A 22,710-nucleotide genomic window follows, 5' to 3' on the forward strand; every position below is an offset into this window, starting at 1 on the left:
CCCATTAGTTACTGTTTTGATTCTAATTTTTAAGACCCACCCAACCCTAGGTGACAAGTAAGTCAAGCCATTAAATTAAAGCCTAGAATCCAATACTTCTGCCAATCAAATTCAAAAATAAATCATCACTAGGATAGATTGCACCTAGGACAATATAGCTGGCTCAGTTTAAATATATTATATTTTTAATAAATTTAGTATTGTTTACCGATATGGTACCACTCACAAACCAATATATTGGACTATAATATAAATATAATTAGAATCATATGGTACCACTATTATTAGTTATAGAATCATTATGATTGGCCGGCTAATGACAACAACGACTTCTTGCTTCATGATGTAGTTTTTTTAGGTCAAGGCTTTGAAGAATTCAAATATTTTTATAAACAGATAGGAGAAGAAACTCCTTCCAAAAATTTCAAATATTTGCATTATCTATGTAATGGCATAATATCTCACTATATATTTAAAAGTACATGTTGCTAACTAGATTTTAAGATATGTTACCAAATATATATTTTTCTAGCAGTAAAATTGTGCTCGTCATGCACATATTAGATCTAAAATAACATATTTTTATCCAAAATTATTATTATTATTATTATTATTATTATTATTATTATTATTATTATTATTATTATTATTATTATTTAATGATAACTTTCATCCAAAATCATCATCATGTCATCCCAAAAATCTCCTCCAACCGTCTCGGACCCGCGAACCGGCCCAGTGAGATGAACCGTTTGTAGGACCAACCCCAACCCCCGGGGAGCGCGAAAGCGAAAGTGGGGAAGCGGAAGGCAGCGGCCGGCGGCAACGCGGCGTCTTCCACGGCGCCGCTGAGGGCGCTGCTGCTGAAGATGGGAACGCTGCGGAAGTGCCGGTGGGAGGACGCGGAGCCCCACTCCGTCGAGATCATCGAGAGCCGGCGACGCCGTCCGGCGAACCCACGACTTCGAGAACTGCACCCACTACTTCGTAATCTAGGGTTAGGTTGGGAGTTCGTTTCTTTCGTTATTTCCCTCCTCCTTCGAAGAAATTTGGCTTAGGATTAGTGGGATAACAATGTGAGTAAAGAGAAGCAATGCTTTCCATGGTTTATATATAGAGATATTTTCTTTAATTCATTGTAAAAAGTATGTTCTTGTTTTGGTTTCTTGGATTATATGGAGATTATCTCGATATGGTTTTGAATATGATGTTCTCTTGCCCGTGTGTGTTGGGTTTTCTTTTTTTTTTTTCTTTTTTCTTTTTCCTTTGAAGTTTGTGTTTTGGTTGTTTCATGGAAAGGTTGGGGTTTCAAGGCTGGTTTTAGATTACATTGGTTCATTACATTCTTTTGTGTACCCGGATGTTTTAGCTTCGGGTGGTGGAGGTAAGTTTCAAGGCTGGTTTTAGATGAGAACACAGGATAAATATTCTTTTTGATGATATTTGCAGTGGTTTTCTTGAATTTGCTTTTTTTTTAAAAAAAAAAAATCTTGGTTTTCTAGTGTAAAGTGGATTTGTGCTAGAGTGACTGGACAAAAATGGAATTAAATATGCCTCTTGCTAAGGTAGCTTCATGTTGCTCAAACCCTTACACTTGGCATCCCTGATTTTATTCTTGGATGTATCAAAAACTCTTTCTTTGCTGTCAATGAATGGGAGCTCTTTAAAACTTTGAACTACATTAGCTGTTTTGAATGCCCTTTTACCCATCAAATATATTTAAATTAGTTCAGGGCCGACATAGTAAAGATGTTTTGGCACCCTAATGTGCGGTAAAAGCTGGTAAAATTTTCATTGGAATTTTATCGAATGTATTGTTGTGTCTCACTCTTCCAATGTATCCTTTACAGTTTCGCATGGTTGCATGGCATACATCTTTTTTTGAAAAATATTATGAGAAAATTTCAAGTTCACCAATTTGCTCTGCAGTTGTTTTAACATAAAATTATTCCATTTTGCACTTGATAGGAGGCTTGATGAATGGGTTAAGCTTGAGCAGCTGGATCTTAGTTCGGTGGATACTGATGTGTATGGAGAGGTATGGCATCATCTTAGCATTAATCTTAGTAACAATAAAAACTCATTGCATGTGGGACTGTCACATGCTGCTCCTCCTTGATTTCTGGATTTGATAAACAAATGTTTGTTCTTGAAGGTTTGAGTTGGAGTATGAATATTTGAAACTCCATAGATTGATGTTTTTTATGCTCGGTCGTTTCCATGTTTGATTGGTTATATAGGGCTACTTTTCTATAATCTGATGTTTCACTTTTGTCCTCATCTATTAATGATGACGATCCTCAATTATTCATATTTTTAACGTTCACAAATATAAGAGATAGACATCTAAACATAGTCCAAATTGATCGAAGTATATTATGTGATGCTTTATAGGCCACAAGAATGAGGACACAAAACCAGAAACGGAAGATGGAGGAAGCAAGCACTGAGGTATGCTTAACTGAAATCACAATCAGTTAACCATATAGTAACACCATGGACTTAGAAACATCTATAATATAAATCACTTCTTTCATTCTTTTAGATAAAGCCGATATGATATTTGATTATTGTGTTTATTATTTTATACCTTCATTAATTTGTCTTGGCCCTTTTCATGAACAAAATTTAAGAAAGACTATTCATGCTGAAGCAGAGGTTTTTCCAATAATCTTAAAATTTTTACATTGATGAGAAATAAAACAACCATTTACTTCTAATGGATGTACTGTGATTAGCAGTTACTTTAAGTTACACCACATCTTACTAGGATAGAAAAACATATGTCTAATTGCTGTTGGATTTATTCATATTAGCTCTAATTATGTAATTTTAAGATAATTAGCAAGTGCAGTTCAAGTAAGCATTCAGTAATAATTCAAATAAGATATAAGATTTTTCTTGATAATTTTGAATATTTTGATTAAGAGGACAAGCCTTGGTGCAATGGTAAGTTTCCTCCATTGCGACCTGGTGTCACAGGTTCGAAAAACAGAAGCGGCCTCTCCATTCAGCATAGTGGGAACACCAAAGAGAGCACTTTCTGATCTGGGACAGTGAAGCTACTGGTCATACTGGACTAGGGTTCTTTTAAATGCGCTGAAAGAGCACAAAAGTGACACTGATATCTCCATCAGTGTAAGATCCTTTTGCACTTTCATTCATGTTCATTTCTTTTTTTGGGTAAGGATGTTCATTTTTTATTTTTAAAACTTACTGTTTGTCCCTTCTATTCTAGAATTAAACTAAAGAAATTATTTTTGACTATATCAGGATATTCTATTTCATAATATAGCAATGATCACTAACATTGGATTTTGTTAACATTACTTCTACCATTATTATGCAGACCATTGAATTTTGAAGTTATGTAAATGCATTAGTCATTTTCTGGGATATATTTGTAGCTTGTTTTTGCCGCATCAAGTGTAGTCTCTTATTCAAAAAGTCAAGATTGGTCACAGCCAGTTAGGTGGACCTTTCCACCATATTGGGAGGCTTAAGTTGACAGTGGCACATGCATACCATAGGCCTCTCCCTTCTCTTTTCAATTTGTGGAAATAATGTTTATATTAAAAATTGTGATCAAGTATCAAGTTTTTCCACTGACTTCTTAGTTAAACATGTTATTATTTTTTAACTTTTGTCATCACATCAACCTAGAAAAGTACAGGGCAAACTGATGCAGAAGACTAGAAAAAGTATTAGTACTGCAGGCAACTTTGGGTGGCATGTATCAGTGAAAGGTCTGAAAATTTGATTTCTTGATGCAATTGAATGATCCCTTGGTATTCTAACAGAAAACTAACAAATATTTGCCTATATGTAGTATGTGCAGCTCTATCACAGACATTTATTAGGAAATTATATTACAATTAATGTGGTCCCAGAGCTTAATTTGTCAAGTTGAGGCTGGTTCCAGGTTTAATAGTTTTTTAATCTATTGATTGGACAATATAAACAAGACTTTCAGGATGTATTCAGATAATATCTTTTTTTCATTTTCTCTACATTCAGAAATACATAAATTCTGTGAAGGTATTATGTAACCATGAGAACTATGCAGCAATGCTTAGGATATAATGGAATATCAATATCAATGGAAATGGAAATGAAAATAGGCCTTGATCAATATCGATGGACAAGAGATACCACATTGTGCCCGGTATACATTATAGAAAAGAATAGATAGATAGATGAAAAGCATATGTAACAGAAATGGAGCTGATAAATAATTTGGAGGGATGCTTTTGGGGTGTTTTTCTACCAGTGCATCCCTTGAGAAGACTTTTGGTTAAACAACAATAAGGTGCACAATGATGCATGACTCACAATGATGGGCACAAATGTCCAAGCAATTGATATGGATGTAGTAGAAGCAAAAACATTGAGATAGGCTCATAGTGAACTATTCTAATCATTAGGTTGGGACAAAGAGATGGTAAACCAATAGAGATTTTATTAGCATGTGCAACAACAATCTGACGAGGCAGTGGTAAGAAGAGGTTCTTGATTATATATATATATATATATATATATATATTGAAGATTCTGGAAAGGGAAGTAGAAGACTAAAGCAAACATGGATAGAATCATAAAAAAGAATGTCAAAAGGCTAGAAATACCACCAGAGATAGCCCTTAATAGGAAGAATTATTGATTGAAGGTTTCTGAAACTCACTTCTTATAGTTCAGATGGGGCTTGATGGTTGTAATAGTGGTTATGGCTTGTCCTTTCGACAAGGAACATTTTGTGCTTGTATGCTTTTGAATGAAATCTATGACTGCTATATTAGATAATGTAATTGCATGGAGATGGATCCCTCTTGTTCATCTGTAGGAACTCAGGAAAATGATTGCCATAAAAAACTGATGACATTTTGAGCAGAGTAATGAGTCTGCACAGTACAAGAAAAGGAGGCAGGTCCTTGATCGCCACTCGAAGGCTGCTGGTAGTGGAATTCTTGGGGTTGAGATTAGCAAATTGATTTTGATTCCTTACAATCTTAGTGAATCATAATCAATTGGTTGAATGTTATGAGTTGGGTCTTTGTTGACATCTGTGCCTCCTGGTTGTGAAGGGATCCTACAGTCTAGCACAAGCTACAGAGTCAACTCTCGTTGGGTCATACTTTGTGACATGGCCTCGCCTAATGTAGCCATATAATGGAATATTCAAAGATTAGGCCAGCTGTGTACCGAAAAAAAGAAAAAGAAAGAAAAAGAAAAGATTAGGCTAGCTGCGTGAAAAGAATTCTTCCAAAACTTAGGGCCAGTGGTGGTCCTCGTTGCATATTCAGACATCCCTGGCATGGATTTTTGGAGCATTATGATTCTTATTGGATGGCCCTTGTTAGAAATTGGTGCTGGGTCTTGATTTTGATATTATTTCGTGTTGGAGATCTTGTTTGACCTTTACCAGTGGTTCAATTTGTGATGTGAATGATTATTTTGTTTATTTGTCATCATATTATAGATGGATAATTACCAGTGGTGTTTTGATTGTAAAGCTAGGCAGGCAGAGTTATTCCTCATCTTGGTAGGAAATGTTGGCAGATTGGCTGAATGGGGATGTTGGTTTTGGGTGAAATCTGAGCTACTTATTTGCTATCCTACCTGAAAGCGTGTTTGGTGCTTGAACACTTGATTTACCTCCTGGGCTTTTCATTATTCACCCGGGGTGTGGCGTTGTGTTCCTGATGGTCGTGGGGTACTCGGGCATCACCATCACTCATCACAACAAATTCCATTCTCGAGTTTTTATTGGCGTAGGAAAACCTTGTGAAATTTTAAAGACCTTTTCTCAGTTTCTGGACTGAAATTTCTCAAATTATAATTGTCTAAGATACCCTCCATAACTGTGTATATCAACTGAAATAAGTAGGCGAACATTCAGAGGTCACATATATCGATAATTTCTCATTGTAATATCACAATAACAATAAAGGATTATAAAAGCACAAACTCTTTCTTTTTGTCACCAACAAAAAGGAAAGAATTTGTAATCGGGCTTCTGAAAATTCTAGAAATTACTGAGAGATGAAAATGCTGGAGCGATTTGTTATTAAAATAGAAGAAAAGAGGAGGAATCGGATTGCCATCGGCGTTATGAAATCTCTCTAATTCAATTAACTAGAACGTGGCTACGGATGGATTTGATCTTGTAGTTAGAAGTGCTTCAATGTTCGGATTCAGTGATTAAAGAGAAATTGCCAAGTTCCATCCGATCTTCAGTGTATATATTTGTTTTGGACTATATATTTGTTGGAACCGAGTATCAAGATATTTTATTTATTTGGGTTTGATGACCGTATGGTCCACGGTCAATAATTTTGGTATTATTCTTATACCGCGTGGGGCTTCTTTTGTGTAACATACCTGTTCCACGTTTCTAAGTAAAACTTTTCGGCATCAGTTAATTGGTCCGGAGTCCGGACGCAACTTGTCAGAAGATCGTGTTATGGTTTATTGTTTCCCGTTCATAGGGTACAGCAAATCAAAGTCGATGGGCCCTTTGCAGCTCCTACTTCAAGTGTCTCCTAAGTGGACTCGTGGAGTTGAAACGGTCGTAGTAGTTGCAGTAATAGTAGTAGTGGCGAGCTATACAAATCCAGCAAGCAACTGACGGCAGTCATGCAGCCACGTATCAGTGGCGCACGCGCGGCGCAACTTCCTAAGCGCGTGGGGCCCCATGACACAATTGCCCTCGACCGGCTCTCCCTGGTCCAATGGGTTGTTTTTTTCTTTTTTTTTGTCAAAAAAAAATTATTTTCCAGACCTCAGATCCCGAACGGACACATTGGATGTAGTTTCTGGTCTCTGGTTAGGTGGTTCGTTGATTGCATGGAATAAAACAGGTGATTTTCAGCGTAATTTTAGTCAAATTTGGCTAAAGGAGAAGTTTCAAAAGTGGGATTTTCTGGCTTGTGGATGACTGGTTGACCGTCTGGAATTTTTAGCCTTGCAAGCAAAAGGCGAAGCCCAGAATCCAAACTCACTGTAAATTTACATACTGGATAACCATATTAGTGTATATCTCTGATGCTATACATCAGCACTTAAACTCTGAAACTCTGTTGCAAGGAGATTACAAGATGGCTGGTTTCTCTTATTTATCAGGTTGCAACTTTGGATGGCCCATGGAATATTACTTATCTCGCAAAAATAATGGATGGGATGCGTGTGTAATATGCCAGCCTTGCATGCCCTCTCCAATCCAAGCAGAGGAATTCACGTCAGCAGCATTTCCCCACAAAACAATGTTGGAGTATATTTAACTGAGAATACAAAACTAATGACATGTAATAGATGGCCAGGTCCAGTCCAGTCTGGGCTGTGACTCGGTCCTTGCCGTCCGTTCTCCACATGCGTTGATCTAAGCTGAAGATATAGGCTTCACTGAGGTCTTGTATTCATGGATGTGAGTGAATCACATTCCGCTCACACATTTGACCGCAAGCAGTAGATCATGGCTGATCATAGGCCACCTCTGGACACCAATGTCAACCCGACAATCAGAGTCGTGTGGTGGCGCCGGACTCCACCACAAGGGACAAAGCCTCCTCGATTTCTAACCCGGAATCGAGTATTTTACTCCATACGGAACATTATCTAACGAAGTCGAGACATTCTTATGAATACTAAATTGTGTTAGATTGAGAGGGTCAAGTTGGAGTTGAGTGGTGGACTAGACAAGGTTGATGGAGAAACGTGATTTGTTAAACGTCTTTTAGTACTTAACAAGCCGAATCTCGATAGACTTGGATCGACCAGAGGGGCCTTTCTCAGTGCCAACGATATGAAACAAAGTATTTTTATTTGTGACTTGATCGGCCTTCCTTTTTTTTTTTCCTTACCAAAAAAAAAAAATCCCATGCATATAGAAATACCTTGCGATGTATAAGTTGAAAACTAACCCGAATTACAACTATTGGGATAAATCTCGGAGGATAAATTGCCCACAACTAAATTTTTGTAGGGCGTGTAATTGGTAAAACACATCCCAATAATGCAATGATTGTTCCTCTAGTGTACGTATGCAACTACTAGACATGCAACAGGGGCCTCTTCTAAATTTTTCTCTACATGTCCCATAATTGCATCAAAATTTAGTTTCAAACTTTTCATTAAAAAAAAAAAAAGCTTCAAAGTTAACAGCTTTTATTGTCGAATGGTTGTTGCATGAGGGAACAAACCTCCAACAAACAAAAAAAAAAAAAAATAATAAAATAAAATAAAATAATGGTATTGCTTACTACACCGAAACCCAAACTTGCACCTGGTGGACCAGTTCTCTGCTTTCTCTGCCATTTAATGATTCAGTACAGTGATAACTGCATAAATGCATGGAGATGCATAAGATTCACATTAACGTGTGCATCGTGTGGGTACAGCAATTAATACTTTTGATTAAAAAAGGGAGGTGAGCCTTAACCCGAATTCTAACGAAGACTAGGACATAAAGACCATCATAAGTCACGACCACCAAGTCACGATAGTGATTGGATCTTCCGAATTTTGATTGATTGATACCTCTTTGTTAATTTAATAAAGAACTCCCTTCTTGCCGGATGGGGAAAAAGATGGGACATGGTGGGACTTGACCTAATCCGACGTGGCATGGTGGGCCCCGTGGTGTCCTTGACCGTAGGCACTTCGCGGTTCCGTCCCTTTCTCTCGTGGCTCCTTGTTCTACTAGCATCCTCTCCGCCATCTCCTCCCGCACACCACACACCTTACGGGTCATATGCTGACTTGCTTCACTGCGGGACCCGCACTGCGTGCCGGCAACTTCAGGCTTATATAGCTGTTTCCTGTTTGGTAAGAGACAGCTGAGCCGCTACCGTTGAACGGAGGCGTTTTGACCGGTCCCGGGCAGCGGGCAGGCCCCCTCCCGGGCAGCTGCAAATACCCGCACGGGCTGTCGCTCGGCTGTCTCTTGTTTGACGAGAGGACAGCATTTATTGCTTACGGGGCAACTCTCCATTGGTTTCCTTCACATGGGTCCCAACACGTCACCAACTGCAACCTTCCACGTAATCAGTGAAGGCTGTTTTGCGTTCGAGAGGCGACAGCGGAGGCTCTCCCCCTCCGCATGCCAGGTCCCTCCCACTCCAAGCCCTCGCTCAGGCTGACCAGAAAGACAACAAAAAGATATCCGCGATTTTTCTCGGAGAAGAGAGAGGAAAATTCTTGATAGTTTACGCTTTAAAGAAGAACAAAAAAAAGGGGGAGAAAAGGGAAAGAAGAGAGAGAAAGGGGAAGGAGAAGGATAAAGGGTGCTCGAATCTTCGTCGGATCGCTTTCGAATATCTAATCAGTTAGGCGTTGGTAGATTCGAGCTCCGATTCGGATCGGATCGGTGGTCTTCTGGGTGGAAATGGTGGCAGCTTGGGGAGTCTGCTGAGGGTCGGAAGGTGGTGGGGTTGTTGGGAGCGGGGATTTGGATGCATCTGGTGGAGTAGCGGCGGCTTTTGCGTGGAAGAATGGCGACCGTGGAGCGGGATGCGATTGTGCTTTGGTTTCTATGTCTGATCCTGGTGTTCCACCCCGTCGCTAGGGTTCTTGCCAACATGGAAGGTATGTTAAAATCTTTTGATCTTATGCTGTCCTGTTGCTGTGACCGATGCTTGGGTTGGTTGAAACGATGGTGAGTGGAAAAGGATCTGGACATTTTTGGTAGCTTAGGCTATGTTGGTAATTAGATTATCTAGATCTGTCTCTGTTTTATTTGAGACGTTTATGAGCTGATGGAGGTGAGAGGGTTTGAATTGAGTGGAATTCTGTGAGAAAGGTGGTTATTTGATCCATTTAGCTACAGTTGCTTTGGTCTCACAATGAATTTCTAAGCCTATAGTTCAGATAATTCTATATTTTCTTTTTCTTCGTGTTTTACTGTCCTGATTTTCCTCCGGCATAAAATTGGCGAGCTAGGACACTGGAAGTTAAGTGTTTTGACTGAACTGTTGGAAATTGGAATTCAAGACCCTGGTGCACGTTAAGGCTGGTAATTGACTTCATTAGGGAAATTGTGCTATTAGACTTGGAGAAGACTTTGGTTTGTAGGTTTTTTTGCTTCAGCAGGTGGAATTTTCTTGTGCTTTTTCTTTCTTCCGGAATGAGTTTCGTCTATGATAATTCTTACTATATATGGTAATTTTGTGCTATATGCACATTTATTGTATTTTTTACATTTTTTTCCCAGCTCATAAGGTGAAATATGATAGAATAGGATAGATTTTCGGATCTCTTTAAATGCTTCTTATTGATAAAGATGCTACTTGTTAGGTCTATTAGTTATCACATAACTTTAAATGAAATTTATCCAATTTGGACATTAGCTTTCAGGAACTTGGTGGGTGTTGTAGACCCTATGAAGTTGGAGTAGCCATACAAGAAAGGATTAGGCATGAAGTAACGGCCTCGAAGTTGCCAATTTCTTTTGGGATGTTACGTGATTGATTCATTCCTTTAATGGCTTAAGAAAATATGATGTATTGTACCCAAAAAGAAAAAAGAAAATATGATGTAAAATAACCAAAATGCATTAAGTTTAGTATGGTCCAGAATCTTCCACAACAGAAGTCTAGTTAAGCAGGATGAGCATGGTAAACATGAAAATATTAAAGTCGGTATGCTGTAAAACTACGACTGGTAGGGTGAATAATGGATCTATTTGAGGTGAAGAAATGGGAAGACCAAAAGTTACATGGATGAAGATGAAAAAAAAAAAGGAAATGGAAAATCCTACGGTGAGACAAGACGTAGTCCTTATAGAAGCGATAGTCAAAGAAGTTTTCATGAAGCTTACTCCAAATAGTTGAGATGAGGCTCAATATTGGTTAGATTTATGGCTTGCAATTTATCAATTGTTGAGTCATTCTTCAAATGGGTGTTTTTTCTTAATTATTATCACATATGTTAGTTTCAGCAGCAGATTGTCTACTAAAATAATGTATTTTTATTTATTTTTTTTATTTTTTATTACTGACCTTGTTTTTGGTTCTACTTTTTCATCAGTATATTTTACTTTTAATACATAACATTTTTTAATCAGTGCCTGATGATTATTGGTTTTTGCCCTGAATAGGTGATGCATTGCATACTTTACGGACCAACCTCAATGATCCCAATAATGTGTTGCAAAGTTGGGATCCAACTCTGGTCAATCCATGCACATGGTTCCATGTTACATGTAACAATGACAATAGTGTTATTAGAGTGTAAGTGGGTGAATCTCTATTGCACGTCTTTAAACTCTGTGTGACAGCCTTTTGATTTGCTTAGTGCTCATTGTAATTATTGTTTTCTATGTTCCCCCAGTGATCTTGGAAATGCAGCATTATCTGGTACATTGGTCCCCCAGCTTGGTCAGTTAAAAAACCTGCAATACCTGTAAGTTATGGATTGTATTGGGGGATCTCTGGGTGATTTATTGATTGTTGAGTAACACATGAAGCAGTTTAATAAGATTATATTTGCATTCTTATGTAATTCAATATAACCATGGACAGTATATTCTACACAATGATGGTAAGCTAGGCATGCTGCTACCTGTTTGTTTATTTTTATGTGGACAGTATTTTTGAATGGAAAAAAAGAATGAAAGGTATAGGTGGGGCTACAGATCTAGTTCCATTTGTCAAGAGTCAACATAGATTGTTTTCCTTCTGACTGACATGTTATCAGGGCATTTCCAATCTTGTTTCAGCTGGAAGGCATTGCTCAAATTATTAGCATGGTTGAAGTATACATCTCTTAATTCATCAAATAGCACTAGCAATCTCCATGGTCCTTTCAGACCACTGACCAAGTGATTGTGCAAGTCTTGTTTTGTGTAAAATGGTTCAAAGCTATGCTTAATGGATTTTTAAGTCGCTAACATTATTCCTTAGCAAGCATTTTGCTGGTTATATCACTACTTCATTCCGCTAAGTGAAAACTGATACACATTATGATGATATAGTAGTATGATTTTTGTGCTGTTATTGTACCATTTCTTGAATTCTTGGTAACAATATAGGACATATGAGTTTAGTGCATTAAACTAGGATCTCCTTGGTTTTTAGAACATTTGTTTCTACTGTTTTTTCATTCAATAATTTATATTTCCATGACTAGTTTGCGTTCTGTACATTACGTATGCTTATTCCCAGTTTTCAAGGCTAGTTAATTAGTTTGACATGCATAATTGGAAACGATGTATGTGAGCATGTGATACAATAGAACAGTAAGGTATCCAACTATCCATTATTCATTGACCTTTGCAAGATCAAGCAAAAGGTAGAGAAGAGGAAGAAAGTCAGGGAAAAACAAGAGGAAAACTGAAGAATCCATTTAAAGTTTTCATGGAACCCAATATAGGATAACTGAATTTTGATGGTTCTCATAATTTTGGCATCATTTCACAGACATATTAGACCACAAAAACAAATCTTTAATCAATTTTACAACATCCAATCATACGATTTAATGAGGTAACCCTACTAAGCCTGCTAATTTTTTCTAAAACCACTTAACAATAAGAAACTTTGTTCCCACTCTTGAGAATCATGATGACATAATTGAATAAATTCATTGATCTCTGTTGGAGATTGAGTCCATCCCTGGAAATAATATGCTAAAAACTGGGAGCAGAAATGATATTTATGTAGGAAAATATCAGCTCAAAGTAGCACCAAGAAAAAGGGTGGTAGAATGAGCGAGATTGTGTTTTGGGATGGGATCGATACTATAAGATCTCCGGTTCTCACTTCTAAGCTAAATAATGTTTAAAAAGTATATTGCCATGAGATAGAAATGAACATTTCATTATGAGGGTATGGCAGAAGATTATAATGGGTGGGGATCGTAAATATGGCTAGGCATATTGTTTGAAGCAACTTTATTATGCTCACTACATGAGAAGTTTTCATTTTTGTAGATTATTAAATTTTTGGGAACTAAAGATGTATTCCCATGAATGTCACCAATATACTATATCTTCAGTAGGCACCCAGTAATTCCTACCTAGTTGCCACCTCTGTGCAACTGCCAAGTTTAAGATTACAGAATTTAAAAAGTCATGCACGTGATACAATGTATATAGTTGTCTTTCTGTTCTCCAACTTTGAGTTTCCTGTATTTATCATGAGATGCTTATTACTTGCCATAAATTTCTCTTCTCAATTTTAACCATAATTCTTTAGTTTTTCGTAACATGATACTATGTATATAGTTGTCTTTCTGTCTCCAAGTTTGGTTTTCCTGTACTTTTCATAAGATTTCTATTACCTGCCATAAATTTCTCAGTTCAATTTTAACCATAATTCTTTATTTTTTAGTCAATATTTATGTTAGAACTTGAAGATCACAATCTCTTGAAAATATTCTTGTCTTACTAATTTTAGCATGAATAATTGAGCTTACAATATTTTTTCTTGACAGGGAACTGTATAGCAATAACATTAGCGGAACAATTCCTAGTGAGCTGGGGAATCTGACAGAGCTGGTGAGTTTGGATCTGTACTTAAACAATTTCACCGGGGTGATACCTGACTCACTGGGAAATCTTTCAAAACTTCGTTTCCTGTAAGAATCTTGTCCTTTATATTTCTGTTCTATGATTGTCGTTTACTTCTGCTTTTCTTTATGAAACTGTTGGCTTTAAATGCTCAGTTACTTCCTTATCATTTGATCATTTATAGAGAACTATTAATGAGTGTAAAGTTCCTAATCTGGGTGAATATTACCCTTTAATTTCTGCATATGTTCTTTGTAGATCATGATATTTCAGAAGACTAACAAGTAACAACTTAGTATACCAAATTGATATTGATGACAAAGTGCATTCCCATTTGCTTGTTTGAGATTAGCTTTTGTTTGGATTAGCCTACAAGTAATCCTACTACTGATCGAGAAAAGTAGAAATGGGTCTCTCACTGCTGCACAATATGGGCAATGATGTATGCTCCATAAGCATTGGTCCTGACATTGGATGGGTGTATAAATTCCAAATCATTTTTTCCCCCTTTGTTGTTTGTCTAGAACCATTCCACTTTAAATCTGGTTACCTATTTCTTATTTTACAATTCTGTATCAACCAATTTATTTGGGGATGCTTTTATTAGAAAAACCTTCTGTGTTGTGAGTTTGCAGTGTAGCCGGATATTACAAACTGTTTTAGCATCTTCATTGACAGTCCTATTTCCATGTGCTATGCTTTTTATAATGAGAATCTGAAAATATCCCTTGTTTTTTTTTTTCTTTTGGTGGGGATGGTGAGGTGGTGGGTTGGGGTTGCCTGTGGGATGACATATGATTGCTATGTCTTTGGGACACAAGGAAGATATTCACAGTGCCACGATAGGGTAATTGATGTTGTATGGTAAAAAAAAATGTAGGGCAGTCATGAGGACATTTGTACTTTGGAGATCTCCACAAAGGCAAGAATGTTGCTGTTGATGCATTTTTAAACTAAGAAGTTGTCTGGGAAACAGTTATGCTGTTTTTGACATCTTAAATTTCAAAATCATGTTATTATCCTATTATTTAGCTCTATTTAGATTCTAATAGATGATCCTATAGTAGCTGTTTTGGTGGTTAAAAGGTGGAAGTTCAAATATAAAGTTGAAAGATGATAGTCAGGAAAAAATTATGACCTTAAAACATTTTATTCAAATTAGAGATTTCTAGGTCCAGGATTTAGAGATTTTCTAAAAGACTATTTTACGTCCAAACGCTCAGTTATTTAAATAACGGCTTTTAATTTTAAAAACAATGGTCACATAATATTAGTTTTTTTCTAATACATCCAGATGGTTAAGGTAGCATAGGAGTTATAACAATGGATAACTAAGCTGTGGGTAAGCATATAAGGTGAAAAAGGAAGCAAAATTAAAGCCAGCTTTTCCTGAAGTTGTATCAAAGGATTTGAAAGGTTTGTGTTAAGAGAAGAGATGGCTCTTCATATTCATAATTAATGTGTCTGATAAAAGGGGAAAAAATAAGTAGTTTGGGAGAAGCATAACTATTATGTTTATAATCATAAATAAAGTTAAACTAGTTTCTCTATGTAGTATAAAAGTTTGTTCTTTATTAAAATTTATGCTTTCCTTCTGTAAATGATATCTTTTTATGAATCAAAAATAAGAAATATTAAAAGTTTAATGATAAAATGACAAATAGTCATGGAGTTTGCAGACCAATTATTTATTTATTGTTCTTTAAATATATGTGTTGAACATCCACGTTTATAATTTCTTGATTCTTGAATTTTTTTGGAAGGATAGCCGGCTTAACAACAATAGTCTGTCGAGTCATATTCCTCAATCATTAACCAAGATCAGTACCCTCCAAGTTCTGTAAGTCACTGTCCTTTATATCATGCAATAGTCTATTGCAAAATTGTTCTTTCTTAATTATATGAACTAGAAAGAACAATCAGTTAATGATAAACATGCAGGGATCTGTCAAACAACAATCTATCTGGAGAGGTTCCATCAACTGGCTCTTTTTCACTATTCACCCCCATCAGGTTTCTTGCTGATAAATCTTGTCAACTAATTGGAGTTTCTGTGGCCTTAGCTGGATTACTCTAATACTCACCATGGAGACTTTATCTTGCAGTTTTAATAACAATCCTCTATTATGTGGCCCGGGTACAACAAAGCCTTGTCCGGGTTCTCCTCCATTTTCTCCACCTCCTCCATATAATCCAACACCAGTCTCATCACCAGGTAAAACTTTGATTATTCTGTTTATGATGTGAAACTCTTGCATGAAAGATCTGGTCAACTTTTGTTTTGTTTTTAATGGTGATGCTTCAAAAGACGGTAATCCACTTTATTATAATCCTAATGCCTTGTTCAGCAGAAATTGGCCTACAAAATTATTTCATTTATAAAGATATCTTGGTGGGAGACGCCCAAGTAAGATGTAAGGTATCTCTGCCAATGGGTAACCGAAACCTCTCCTATGACTTGGCCAAAGTGTTAGGGAGTTTACATTTGGTTTTGGTTTGAAGTGGCAGTCTTTTAGTTTTGATTATTACAATGACATATTGAGTGCTCAAAGTAAACTATTGGGGCTGTCATGTTCTTTTCCTTTAAGTTTTGACGTAATTCATCTAAGGAAGCCCCTTTGAGTTACATGCATTACACTGCTTTATGATATGCATATTTGTGACATGGGACTGGCTAAATCATAGACAACTGTGAGTTGACTTATTCTTACATCTGCTTCTGTCATCTCAATAGGAAATAGTGCCTCTAGCACTGGTGCAATTGCTGGGGGAGTTGCTGCAGGTGCTGCTTTGCTGTTTGCTGCACCTGCAATTGGGTTTGCATGGTGGCGTCGTCGTAAACCACAAGAACATTTCTTTGATGTACCTGGTTGGTACCATGATGGATGTTAATAGATCATACACAAAAATATTATATAATTTTCTTCTTCTTCTTTTTTTTTTTCCTCAGCTGAGGAGGATCCTGAGGTTCATCTGGGCCAGCTTAAAAGGTTTTCTTTGCGAGAACTGCAAGTTGCAACTGATGGTTTTAGCAATAAGAATATTCTTGGCAGAGGAGGGTTTGGAAAGGTCTATAAAGGACGGCTTGCGGATGGTTCGTTGGTTGCAGTAAAAAGACTAAAAGAAGAGCGCACACCAGGTGGGGAACTTCAGTTTCAGACAGAAGTTGAGATGATTAGTATGGCTGTACATAGAAACTTGCTCCGTCTTCGTGGGTTTTGCATGACGCCCACAGAGCGGTTGCTTGTCTATCCCTATATGGCTAATGGCAGTGTTGCATCATGCTTGAGAGGTACTCTATTATCCTTCTATTACTTGCCTATTTTTATGCCATGAGTGCCTTTTGGACTTCCTGCCCTCAGTTCCTTTTCTCAGTTACTGGTGAGGGCAACAAGAATTTAAGGAACTCTCCCTATTTCACTTTTAGAGGGTGAGCCTTGGCCGAATGTTAAGGTTGCTCAATTGTGACCTGTCGCAGGTTCAAAACATAGAAACATCATCACTGCATGGGGTGAAGCTGCATATATCTGACCCTCCTTAAATCCTACAGCAACTGGAGCCTTCTGGACCGGGCCACCCTTTGTTTTCCCTTATTTCACTTTTATTTAAATGCTTTAGAGACTATTTTCTACTTATTTGTGCACAGACATGCATTCACAAAGCAATAAACATGAGAGCATTGTCCCATACACCCCACAAATGCAAACTTGCACCTATACACATCTACACTTCTGTATTCAGGTATTATTTTTTAGGATATTTGGTGTTTTTGGTCATCTGAAGTGTCCTAAAAGTCTCCTACTGGTAATTTGCAGAGCGGCCTCCATCTGAGCCACCACTTTCTTGGGCAGCTCGAAGAAGAATTGCACTAGGGTCTGCAAGAGGACTGTCTTATTTGCATGATCATTGTGATCCAAAGATTATTCATCGTGATGTCAAAGCTGCAAATATTTTGTTGGATGAAGAGTATGAGGCAGTTGTAGGAGACTTCGGCTTGGCCAAACTTATGGACTACAAGGATACACATGTAACAACTGCAGTCCGTGGAACAATTGGGCACATTGCTCCAGAGTATCTATCCACTGGAAAGTCTTCGGAGAAGACTGATGTTTTTGGCTATGGAATCATGCTTCTCGAGCTCATTACAGGGCAAAGGGCATTTGATCTTGCTCGCCTTGCAAATGATGATGATGTGATGTTGCTTGACTGGGTAGGCACTCTTCTTGCATCTCATATGGTAGCTTCTTGAATTCTTTTCTGGTTTTATTTGGCTGAGTTCCTTTTTTTTTTTTTTTTTTGATAAAGCGAAGCGTTCAAATTGATGATCAATTTGGATGAGTTCCTTCAAAGAATAGGTTTTACATAAAAGTTAGAGCAATTATCGGTAACTATATCAAATTGGTGATCAATTTTGATTTCGCACACATTTTTTCTACACTGTTAGGCGTTAGCATGTGACCTTTGAGATTTGGGAGTTCATATAGAAACTTTTTAAAGCATGTTTATTTTGATTCTCAAGTGAGTGCTGGTAAATATTATGTCGCCTGTTTCTCATTTAATTATTGTTTGAAATTTAGTGGAGCAATGCCAGAGTATTGTGGGGAAAAAAGAATCAAATTTTAACTGACCAGGTGCCCAGTGCATGGGGGAGCCTCCTCTTTTTTTATTTTTTATTTTTTATTTTTTGATTGTAAAAGGTAAGATGTGAAATCAATGCTTAAATGTCTAAGTTCATATATTTTTACTTTGGATTGCCACCATAAAATTTCTCGCAAAAACATGGTCAGTGTCCATGGGATCTGAGATTTGCAGAAATATCTTTATGAATAAATAGATGATCTACGGTAGACTCAAAAGTTGAGCTCAGGTGAGGCAATGAAGCTATGGATGCTGAGAATGGACTCCGCACCTCCATGATAGAACCATCTGAAAGAACTTAATGAATTATTCACGTTTTATATTGTGGAAGACCAGAAGGGGAAATAAGCATTAATCATACTTCATCTTTATGAAATGCAGTTGGTGGTCAACTTGATTTTCGTGTAATTTATGTTCTGCTTGCAGGTAAAAGGACTCCTGAAAGAGAGAAGGCTGGAGATGTTGGTTGACCCTGATCTACAGAACAATTATGTAGAAGCTGAGGTGGAGTCGCTCATACAGGTTGCCCTTCTCTGCACGCAGGGATCCCCAATGGACCGGCCAAAAATGTCAGAAGTGGTGAGAATGCTCGAAGGCGATGGCCTTGCCGAGAGATGGGAGGAATGGCAGAAAGTCGAGGTGGTACGTCAGGATGTGGAGATGGCCCCACATCGCAACTCCGAATGGATCATTGACTCTACAGACAACCTAAATGCGGTTGAATTGTCAGGTCCAAGGTGACCATCAAAATGAATTCAAAAGATATTATTTACAGCTTCTTGGCCCCCTTGTGTCTTCCATAAGCCCATCCTGTATCCAAGTGAAATTCATATATTTGTGCGTATGAATCTCGGGCCATTGTATTATTTGCAGCAATTTGTTGATTGTGAAATGCTCTCTTTTTCCTTTGTGATGCTGCGTTGCTAGCAACCTTCTTGCGGGTAGCAAATTGCAGACTTTTAATTAACAAAGCTCGTTGGTGATGCACGGTGAGAGCATTTTGTACTCTGATGGTTAATGTATGATAATATATATTGACGGCAAGGGAGATACTTTGTGCACTGTGGGTGGTATAGAAAATCTGACGTGAAGCGTAACATTTTATATGATTGGTTTACATAGCTATCATTTTTTAATATACTGTTATAGCCCAAAACCCAAGCTCATTAAAAAAAAAAACAAAACAGAGAAAAAATTGGGAAGAAGATTTTCGATAGGAGTCTTCTTCTCCGGCGAGATCCGGACAAATTGGGAGTTTTAGGACCTCTCGAAGTCCTAGAGCCCTCTATAAGAAGTCTCCCCCTTTTTCTAGAAATCCAACATCGGCCTCCTTCTTCTCTCTTTCTTCCTGTTTTTTTCGATCGGAGCCGCAGACATCGTTTTGATTCTCACTGTGATTGTCCGTTGGTGGGGTCATCGGAGGTCGAGGTGAGTTTTCCTCTCTTCCTTCCCCTTCCTCCCGTGTCCTTGTGCGCGGCTGCCGGCGACGAGAGTCGTCGATTTTCAGTCGGAAAAAGGGATCTCTGTTTTGGTCTCTTTTTTTCGTAAATTTTTCGGCGTCGGCGATCGATGCGATCGATCGTCGGCCATGCTCCTCTGTGATCGGGGGAGTGGCCCCCCCTTTGTCGCCGGCCTCCGCCGCGGCGGTCGTGGTCTGAACGGTCTGGCACAAGGAGGGGACCGTCGGTCCCCTGTTCGGCCTGGAAGGAGTCCGAAGAAAAAGAAGAAAAAAAAAAGAAAAGAAAAAGAAGAAAAAAGAGAAAAAGAAAAGAAAAGAAAAGAGAAAGAAGAAAAAAAAAGAGAAAAAGAAAAGAAAAGAGAGAAGAAAAAGAGAAAAAGAAAAGAAAAGAAAAGAAAAGAAAATAATAATAACAAAATATATATATATATATATACTTATATATATATAAATAAATGAATAAATAAATAATAAATAAATAATAATAATAAAATGATGAGAGAGAGAGTTTCTCTCTCTTTTCTCTCTTCTTTCAGTCTGAACCCTGACTTTCTCTCTCTGGAATTGGATTTTCTCTCTCTACTTTCTCTCTCTAAAATTTTCTCTCTCTAGGTTGTTTTTTTTCTCTTGATGGATTTCTCTCTCTCTAAAGTTATTCCTCTAGAATTAGCGTAGTGGAAGGCTTCATCTGATGATTTTGATCGAGTTTAGAGAAGAGTCTAATTTTAAGTGAGGTTTTGATTTAGGATTTGTTTAGATTGAATTTTGAATTAAAATTAATGTAAAAATATAATTTTGGATAATAGGCACGGAAGAATCTCCTAGAAGTTAGTCGATCTGTTCATTCAGTGCTCCGTGAAAGGTAAGTAATGAATCATCTTCTCAAGATATTCTATATTTATTCTGAAAATAAATAATTATTCTCTGAAATTATGCATGATTTATGAAATTATGTTTTGAAAGAAAAGTGCTTTTGAAATATTATGGTACGTCGATTTATGCACATGTTCAGTGAAAAATTATGATATATTATGATACAAAGTATTTTGATACAGATCGAATTTATGCTCTCCGCCTAACTATGTTTCAGTGGGCCCCGTCAATGGGGATTATACGTTGGTACTCAGTGAACCCTGTCAGTGGAGGTTATGCGCTGGTGTTTGTGGACCCTGCCAGTGGGGTTGTGCGCTGGTATTCTGTGGACCCCGCCAATGGGGGTTGAACGTTGGTCATAGTCAAGGCTATTGAGTTACGAGTGTTTTTAAATCGAATCGGATTTATGATTATATTATATATGAATATTTGAAAATATTTGATTTGTATTAAATCAGCATGAAATATACTCTTATGTTTATTTGCAATATTATTCTTAAAAATTATATAATATCTGAATTATCTAGTTGAGATATTTGTTACTTACTGGGCTGTCTAGCTCATTACCTTTCTTTCTATTTTTCAGATTCAGATAATTAATTTCGAGCGTGGGAAGAAATATTGGGACAGAGCTTTTAGAGGCGAGATTTAGCATTGTCAACTTCATTGAACTTAGATCTATTGTTTTATTTTTAGTAAAATTTTATCGGATGTAAGATATTTATTTAATTACTTGAATTAAAGTTGAATAATAATTATTTGAATTTATTCCGCTGTGATGCATTGATATCGTGATGAGATGCCTTGCATGCTTATGGAGAGAGTTCTTCATAAGTATGCGGCGGTTGCCATGATTTTCGATTCACAATCTCGGATCGGGGGCGTGATAATTAATATGGTATCAGAGCATAAGTGGATAAATTATGACACATAGAATTTGACATAGTATGAGTGTAGGTGGGTAAACATTAGGAATATTGGGACGTTAAAGTATGAGCATCATAATAAATCTATCCTAACAAATAGATAAATGAATCTAATAAGGTTTTACTGCTACAAGGTTACCATGCCTCCCCGTAGAATGACAAGAACTACTCAAGGAATTGCAAGAGAGACATCACAACCACGGGATGGTAGCACTCCCCATCTGATCAGTGGCACCCCTCAGGAGGAGGGAGTCGTAGATCCTAATGGGAGTACTTCGAGAGCACGTCAAGAACCAGATATGGCTTAGTTAATGCAGACCCTATCAGAATGGTACAAGCACAACAACAAATACAGCAGCAAATGCTTGAACAACAGCAGATACAACGAGATACACAACAACATCAGCATCCACCACCACAACATGGAGAGCAACCAGTACAACGAAACAACATTTCAGAATTTAAAAAGCTTGCTCCTCCAGCTTTCAAGGGGACTATTGAACCTTTGGAGGATGATAACTGGATAATGGAGATGGAGAAGGCCTTCGCTGTCCAAGAGTGTCTTGATGAAGAAAAGATTCGATATGCAGCTTATTTACTACAAGGAGAAGCATACAACTGGTGTCAGCGACTACAGTGCAAGCATGAACAAGACGGAGAAATACTTACCTGGGAAAGATTTCGGGTTGCATTCTACGATCAATATTTTTCTCGGAGTATAAGGATCCAGAAAGAGCAAGAGTTTATTTATTTGAAGCAAAAGGGTATGAGTGTGACTGAATATGAAGCAAAATTTACAGAGTTAGCAAAATTTGCTCCGAGATTAGTGGATGGTGAGCAAGAACGTGTTCACAAGTTTGAGATGGGACTGAGAACTGAGATTTAAAAACAAGTGGTTCCATATGAATTGACAACTTATGCAAATGTGATAAACAAAGCACTGATAATTGAAAGAGAAATCAATGAAGAACGTATGGAAAGGGAAAGAAAGCAAAGAAAGAGAGCAAAATCAAATGATACACAAGGGCAGAATAATAAAAACATCAAAAGATCAGCTAAGGGAGCAGTAGACAATAAGACTCAACAGATTGATGGTGAGCCGTGCTCCAGATGTGGCAAAAATCATGCAGACAAGGATTGCTATTGGAATACAGGTGCTTGTTTCAAATGTGGTCAGATGGATCATAAAATTGCTAGCTGCCAGCTAAATACTGAAAATCAAGTTGGCCAAAGAACTCATGAAGGACAACATAAGGGTGGTGGACAGATTTTTAAAACCCAGGAAAGAGTTTATGCGCTTACTCAACAGAATG

At 37.5% G+C, this 22,710-nt stretch overlaps 2 protein-coding genes across 6 annotated transcripts; both read left to right on the forward strand.

Moving 5' to 3' along the window:
- Nucleotides 1-702: 702 nt before the first annotated feature.
- On the forward strand, nt 703-7,051 carry LOC109506670 (putative MYST-like histone acetyltransferase 1). 5 transcript variants are annotated; one of them, XR_012137089.1, is made up of 5 exons: nt 703-997; nt 1,969-2,038; nt 2,395-2,451; nt 2,983-3,138; nt 6,486-7,037. XR_012137089.1 is itself a non-coding variant. In XM_073248978.1 (4 exons), exons 1-4 carry the CDS (start codon nt 870-872, stop codon nt 3,058-3,060), a joined length of 333 nt encoding a protein of 110 aa, XP_073105079.1. In that variant the 5' UTR covers nt 703-869; the 3' UTR covers nt 3,061-7,051. The 5 variants fall into 5 exon arrangements, 2 of the variants coding, with proteins under 2 accessions (XP_073105079.1, XP_073105078.1); XR_012137088.1 differs by having other exon boundaries at nt 2,955-3,138; nt 6,486-7,036; XM_073248978.1 differs by having other exon boundaries at nt 2,983-7,051.
- Nucleotides 7,052-9,238: 2,187 nt separating this feature from the next.
- Nucleotides 9,239-19,050, forward strand: LOC105058366 (LRR receptor kinase BAK1). Its single transcript, XM_010941270.4, has 11 exons — nt 9,239-9,579; nt 11,090-11,222; nt 11,323-11,394; nt 13,426-13,569; nt 15,270-15,341; nt 15,443-15,514; nt 15,607-15,716; nt 16,236-16,370; nt 16,452-16,793; nt 17,317-17,711; nt 18,566-19,050. The coding sequence occupies exons 1-11, from the start codon at nt 9,486-9,488 to the stop codon at nt 18,878-18,880; spliced, it is 1,884 nt and encodes a 627-aa protein (XP_010939572.1). The 5' UTR covers nt 9,239-9,485; the 3' UTR covers nt 18,881-19,050.
- Nucleotides 19,051-22,710: the final 3,660 nt, after the last annotated feature.

Source organism: Elaeis guineensis, chromosome 15 (assembly GCF_000442705.2).
Source record: "Elaeis guineensis isolate ETL-2024a chromosome 15, EG11, whole genome shotgun sequence".
NCBI classification, from domain to species: domain Eukaryota; kingdom Viridiplantae; phylum Streptophyta; class Magnoliopsida; order Arecales; family Arecaceae; genus Elaeis; species Elaeis guineensis.